Raw genomic sequence first — 7,500 nt, forward strand, 5'->3', positions numbered from 1 at the left:
CAGGCCCAGCATGAGGCGCATCATTAGTGAAAGTGCTCTCTGAATGATGCGGGACAGCGCAGCATGCACAGGATGAGCTGGTTACCCTCTCCTCTGCGTCCTCTGGGCTGATCTGGGATTGAGGCGCTGGCTGCTGGACGGTGGGAGGAGCTGCTGTTGGCTCCGCCTGGGCTGGGGGCTGGGCAACAGCTGGCTGAGTGGCAGTGGGCGGGGCTACCACTGACTGCTGTTGAGCCACTGATGCCTGCTTGCGACGAGCACTTCTTGCAGGTGCCGTAGGCGGGGCGGGGCTTGATGGAGGAGGCGTGGCTACTGCTTTTTGAGGGGTGGGGCTTGCAGCTGGAATGCCTCCTGCTGTAGCCGTGACTGTGACAGGGATCGGCTGCTACACAGACAGGTACGAGACTATTGTACTTCGATGTGAACTAATAATGCTGTCGCTTTAGTTTACCACACATTTACCACATACTGGAATTCAGTACCAATCGGTACTGAAATTTTATTTCCCGCTAACATTTGAGCGCTGTTGAGTGCGTTCTTTAACAGTGCTGATTTGCCATTGTGTTCACATGCTCAACAGAAATGATTGTGATTGGCCGTGAAGGTCATCACTTCACTGAACTCACCGCTGTTCACTGAGTGTAAACACAGACACAGGGACACTGGAGTGTTTCAAAGTCATGTCGATCAGCTGGTTTGTCTATAAGCTGAAATACAGGCGATCCGCTGAATCAAGACTTTAAAATGCTCCAGTGTCCCTGTATCTGTGTTTACACTCCATAAACAGCGGTGAGTTTGGTGAACTGATGACCTTCAAAGTCAATCACAGTCATTTCTGTTGAGCATGTGAACACAATGGCCAATAGGTGGTGTTTAAGAACGCACTCAAATGTTAGCGGGAAATGGACAGTTTTAAATTTCAGTATTGATTGATACTGAATTCCACCCTACTTCCCACATTATTATGTTATTTGCATAAGGGAATATACAGGAAACAGAAAGCGATATTAAATAACTTTAAGACTCTTTCATCACATTTTAAGACCTTATCCCCACTTTAGGTTTCATCCGGAAATACACTGACCACATTTCAACTTCCAGTGCCTTTACATTTAAATGCAATATAATTCAAACTGGAATTGATAACTTTTAATGCGCATTTTCAACAAAGTATCCCCATTTCGATTCATGTTTTAAGACCTTATCACCGTTTCATCCAGTAACACTGACCATATTTTAACTTGCAGTATTTACTTTTTTCAATGCAATATAATTCAAAAGAGCTGGAACAATTATTTTTCTGATCTATTTAATCTATAGGCCAAGGCAACATATTGCATTTTTATCTTTATCCATGATGTAAAAACAATCTGTTTTTGTGAAATTATGCTGCATCAGGGGTGGCAAACCCTGTTCCTGGAGAGCCACCTTCCTCCAGATTTCAGTTGCAAACCATATTAAACACACCTGCCTGTAATTATCACGTGGTGTTCAGGTCCTAATTAATTGGTTCAGGTGTGTTTGATATGGGTAGCAACTGAAATCTGCAGGAAGGTGGCTCTCCAGGAACAGGGTTGGCCACCCCTGTGCTACATAAATCCTGCGCCTAACTAAAACGTAAACTATGGTCGTGCCACAGGCTGTCAGTTTTGTTTACCACATATTCTTACACAGTTGCTATTTGTAACAGTAGCTATGTTTCCATCAAGCTATTTTTATGTGCATTTTAGGTAGGCCTTGTCCACAAGAACACGGGTATTTTTAAAACTGCACTTTTTTTTTCAACGTTTTACCAGTTTTTTTTACCCGTTTTACCAGTTGACTGAAACCGAAACCTTTTTGAAAACTCTTTACAACAGTTCTGTTCTCGAATCTGATATATCTAAATATCTGCGATATTCTGCAATAACAGCACTCGTACAGCCTCCTCACCCTTCTGTATTACTCCGCCCATATAGAATGACAGAAGATCAATAAACTCACAACAGTTTGACCAATATTGCAGCTGCTGGACAACATAATGCACTTTTGAGGCTTTTTTATTTGAGAATGTAGTTGTTTAGATTGCAGTTTATTTATAGGGATAGGGCCTATATTAAATATTTTTCAATTTAGGAGATAGAGCACGTCAGCATTCATCAGCCTGTCATACTGAGCAGAGCAAAGACAGTTGATGTTCCGCCACAAGATGGCAAAAGAGGTCGCATAATAAATCCACAGAGGAGAAAAACTCAGCGTAATTTCAAACTACAGCTGATCAAATCATTATAAAACTGGTAAGTGATATTCTAAGTCGATCTCTCTCTTTTGTATGTTGTAGTGCTGTATTTATACCAAAGTAATTTTTCTGATAGTGTTTGCTTTGCTCTGGCTTTTTCGGGGTTAATAATTGTGATCCTCAACAGAGAAATACTGGGAAATCTCAGTTGACTGATGGCATTTCATGCCGTTCAGCCTTATAATCTTCATATGTGAGCAAAATCACCTATTTTATCATCACTTTAGACATTACGCTGTGGTTTTTGCTGTTCTGACGCAGATGTAAATGAACGGCGGAAGAAAGTAGTTCCTCGTACAAAAGGATTTTTAGACTCACCATGTTTAATTCTCTTTTTTATATACACAATTATGCTGTCAAACTGTTGTACAACAGCATATCACACTTGTAGTGCAATATGGCTGTATATTCGTCACTGGCCGATATACAGCACTTCTACAAGTGTAATGCTGCTCATATAAATTATTAAATTACTTATGATTTATTTCATTAATATTTTATTACCCAACTATTCTTTTTTGCTTCATCTGTTTTGCATATTGTTTATTTTACCTGTTTTTTTTCCTGATTTAAGCTTATTTGATTCATTTTCAGTTTTAATTTTATTATTTATTTATTTTAGGGTGATTAAATTAAGTGAATTAGTTAATGCGTTAAAATTAACAGTGAGAATTACACACTGTTAAAGTATATAACCATACTGTACCCTATATAACCACATTATAGTTACTTTTTTTAGTTTTTGTTTTTAACAAATATTTTTATTTACATGCATGTTGTTTACTTCTTTCTGATTGATCAACATGGCTGGGTTTATACCAAATGCGGAAACCAAAATACTGCATGTTTACAGCAGAGTTTACAACATACGTGTTGCGTAATCCTTGCAGTTCGCACCGCGGGACAGTTATCCGCCTCTGTATTATGTTAGCATTGAACTGTATGCAATTTATTTTATAAATAAAATTTAAAATAAAGTTACGTTTAAAATTTAGTAAAAAATACCTGTGTACATGTGGACACAGCCTTAGAATACTGCATAAAAAAAAGCTTAATTGACATGGCAAAATGGGAATACTTTTTAAAAATATGTATTTAAAAAAACATATGCACACAATAGAGCAGGGTAAACAGGTGAATCTTTGAACGAAAACACAGATAATGACATTCCAACCAACTCAAACAGGTACCACTCTTAAGTAGACTATCAAAAGTGAGAAGTGAGACAGAGAGAAGAGACTGACCGTTTTCTGCTGAGGAGCCGGAGACGCCTGGGCTTTCTGAGACTGAAGAGCTGCCGCCGGCTGAGCAAAGTTCACACTGACAGCTGTAAGGAAACAATCGTGTGGAGTTAGCAGATGGATGTGCTGCACATTCTGATCCTGTGCATGTCAATGAATAAATACAGAAACTTTCTTATGCCAACACTGACAAAATGAATCAAACACAGACACACTTTGTTAATGTGGTCACGCTTTATGTTAATATACAATTTACACTATTAACAAGCCAAGACTTTTAGCTCAATAAACTACTGATTTGCTGTTAATTAATGTTTGTTAAGACAGCTTTTGGGTTTTGGTATTGGGTAGGATTCGGCATGTAGAATAAGATCATGCAAAATATGTACTTTAGAAGTTCAATAAACAGCTAATATCGATATTAGGTGTGCAATAAGCTAGTGGCTAATAGTGGCAATTGGGGCTTTAACTAAAGTGTTATCATATATTTTAAAATACATAATTCACTTAGATTTTTATACATTAGGCATTTTTGTAATACATGTATTATAAATGTACTGTATGTATAAACACACATTGTGATCCTGTACATGTTAATGAATAAATGCAGAAACTTTCTTATGCCAGCACAGAGAAGACAAAACTAATCAAACACAGACTATTCTGTTCACACTGTGGGCCCTATCATACACCCGGCGCAATGTGGCGCAAGGCACGGCGCAATAGTCTTTTGGTAGTTTCAGCTTGGCGCAAGAGTCAATTTGAGGCGTTGCGCTACGCTGTTTAATTAGCAAATGCATTAGCGCTCATTTGTGTGCCCATAGGCGTTCTGGTCTAAAAAGGAAGGCGTTCTGAGGCGGACCGCTGGCGCGTTGCTATTTCGAGAAACTATAATAGATTTTTCATTAGACCAACACTAACCCGGTCTAAACTCCGGCGCAGAGTTGCCCCTCGCTTACACACTGCTTAATACACACAAAAGAGCAATAGGCAAATATCTTTACATATGAAAAAATTTAAATATTAAGGATATATATAGGATATAATAAGAATAGATATAGAATATAAATATAAAGGATTAAAATATTACAAAACATTAATTTCTGGCCTACATAAATATGAAAAATCACTGCTTTTATGTCTTCTTCATCTCGGGAGGCTTTTTCAGTTCATTCATAACAATTTGCTTTTGTGTAATGTTATTATTATTAGCAGTATTATTTATTATATCCATATTTATATTTGTTTTATTAAAAACAAGCTTAGATTTGCTCACCTGTCAGGTTTTAGACCATATGGGGCACAGCATGTGTTTTAGGATATAACTCAGGTTTTTGAGCACACTTTGTTATTATTGTTCATTTATTCGTTTGCTGGAAATTAGAACTGAATTTAGAAATAGTTTTGAAACGAATATTTGTGCTTAAACAAAATTAATTATTTATATACTAATTGATGTCTGTGCGTAAAGGTTTCCCTATCCAAGAGCGAATGTGAAAGTAGATCCATCATCTCTCATTCTCATGCAGTAGATGCTCTGTTTAACAGTTTTCTGTTAATAAACTGTTAACTGTTTGCTTGTGAAATGCTCATTTTTTTCACTTAGACTTACTTTGCGTCCTGTAAATAGCGAATGCGCTCTTGGCGTGACGCAGCTGGCTCTTAAAGGGAATGGGAGATGAGACTATAATTGGTTTATTCTCAAAACACACCTATAACTCATTAAGAAAATAAACTCAACCCTTTTAGCCCATGCGCCACGGCGCAAAGCAGGTTTTCCCGTCCTTAAATTAGCAAAAACGCATCCTGAAACGCCCTGAAAGCATTTGTGCCCTGCGTTTTGCGCTCTGCGCATGGACCGTCAAAATAGAGCCCTGTATGTTCACAGGCAATTCATACTATTAACAAGCCATTAACTAAGACTTTTAGCTTCAGGAACTACTGATTTGCTGCTTATTTATGGTTTTTAAGGCAGTATTTGGGTTTAGGTATTGGGTAGGATTAGGCAAGCAGAATAAGATCATGCAGAATATGTACTTTAGAAGTACAAATAACCAATATCAATAATAGGTGTTGAATATGCTAGTATCTAATAGGGGGAAATCAAAGTGTTACCATATATTGCTAATTACAATATATTTTTTGTATTTATATTTTAATTAAATTTTGCATTTAATTATATTTTTAAATACATAATGTTGATGTTTAAAACCAAAATCACAATTGACTCCTACATTTATAAGGTATTTTTGTTATACACTTATTATAAATGTACTGTATGTATAACCACACATTCTGATCCTGTGCATGTTAATGAATAAATGCAGAAACTTTCTTATACCAGCACAGAAGACAAAATGAATCAAACACAGACTATTCTGGTCACACTGTATGTTAACAGGCAATTCACACTATTATCAAGCCATTAACTAAGACTTTTAGCTCCATAAACTACTGATTTGCTGCTTATTAAAGTAGTATTTGGGTTTAGGATTAGGGATGTAGCATAAGATCATGTAGAATATGTACTTTATAAGTTCTAATAAACTGTTGATGTCTTAATAACAGGCAGGTAATAAGCAAGTGGCTAATAATGGAAATTGATAATTAAACTAAAGTGTTGCCATGTATTTGTAATTACATAATATTTGTGTATTTAACCATATTTTAATTGCATTTGCCATTGAATTTATTTTTCAAACACTTCATTAAAATGTTTAAAACCAAAATCACATTTAACTTCTACATTTTGTTAGGTATGTTTGATATACATGTATTATAAATATATGATAAAATGTTACATATTACTTTAATTAAATTAAAACATAATAAAATAAACATAAATGTATTAATTATACACAATTAAATGCTTTAGTGCATGGTATACATTATACACACATTTATTTAAAAATACACATTATACTTACAATAGTTTAATGTTAAAATAAAGTTATAGTTCACCTCAAAATGATCATTTATTCTCACGTGGTTGTAAATCTTAATGAGATTTATTCTTCTGTTAAACACAAAAGAAGATATTTCGAAGAATGCTGATCACCTTCCATTGTCTGAAAACCCTTACTATGGAAGTCAATAGGTGCCAGCAACCAGCATTTTTCAAAACATCTCTTTTTATGTTCAACAGAAGAAACTCGATTAAGTTTTGATCGAATGAAGAGAGAGTAAATGGCAGACTTTTCATTTTTTGGGTGAACTATCCCTTTAAATTTGACTTCTGGTATTTAACAATGCATTATTTTACAAAAGAAAAAAGATAAAAAAATATCACAAAGAATCAATAAAAACGTTTATTTTCCCAACTCTATTTAATTTCAATACACCACTTAGGCAGATATATGCCAGCAATAGTGATTAATAGTTAATCATATGGGTACCTATGGGTTGAGCAGCTCCAGCAGGCAGGTTGGCTCTTTTGCGAGGGGTCAGGGCTGCAGGCTGGATGGGAAGGATGCCTCCTAGTGCCTGAGACTGGGATTGTGCTGCTTTGGGTCGCTGGCGAGGGGTGATAGAGGTTTCAGTGGTGGGAATGGGGTCTGTGAGCCTACAGGAGACAGAATCACAAATAAGGCCGAGGCAAATTTATGCAGGTTTTAACGCCATAGCTATACTGTTAGTATCATTAAAACATATTTCATGAATACATCCATAACCATAAAATTATTTTAATAAAGAAGCATAAAACAAAAAACATACAGTGATAAAAGGTCACATAAGCTCTTCCAGGAGACACCTTTAAAACATTTCCCTTAAATTATTTGGTAACACTTTATAATAACAACACACTATAAATCATTTATTAAGCATTAGCAAATAGTGAATTCATTATCTGTTAAGCATTAACTCTACATTAATAAACGTTAGTAAGCAGTTTATAACTGCCACTACAAATGCTCTATTCTTGACTTATCACCACATTTAAAATGTGCTTAATAATTGTATTTTCATACTTAGTAAATGATA

General features: G+C 35.8%; 1 protein-coding gene across 24 annotated transcripts in view; it reads right to left on the reverse strand.

Annotated features, from left to right (window-relative positions):
* aak1b (AP2 associated kinase 1b) overlaps positions 1 to 7,500 on the reverse strand; it is a 97,369-nt gene that overhangs the window by 50,819 nt on the left and 39,050 nt on the right. For 11 of the 24 annotated variants that reach the window (XR_012386538.1, XR_012386537.1, XR_012386536.1 and 8 more), the window contains exons 10-11: positions 6,915 to 7,081; positions 3,523 to 3,605 (exon numbers count right to left, since the gene is read on the reverse strand). Coding sequence is in view for 19 of the 24 variants with exons in the window: in XM_073915143.1 (XP_073771244.1) it covers positions 3,523 to 3,605; positions 6,915 to 7,081 (250 nt within the window). In the remaining 5 variants the exon portion in view is untranslated. Of the gene's footprint in view, positions 1 to 85; positions 386 to 3,522; positions 3,606 to 6,914; positions 7,082 to 7,500 lie in introns of all 24 variants that reach the window. The other 13 variants (XR_012386535.1, XR_012386534.1, XM_073915136.1 and 10 more) reach the window with 2 other exon arrangements.

Source organism: Danio rerio, chromosome 10 (assembly GCF_049306965.1).
Source record: "Danio rerio strain Tuebingen ecotype United States chromosome 10, GRCz12tu, whole genome shotgun sequence".
NCBI lineage: Eukaryota > Metazoa > Chordata > Actinopteri > Cypriniformes > Danionidae > Danio > Danio rerio.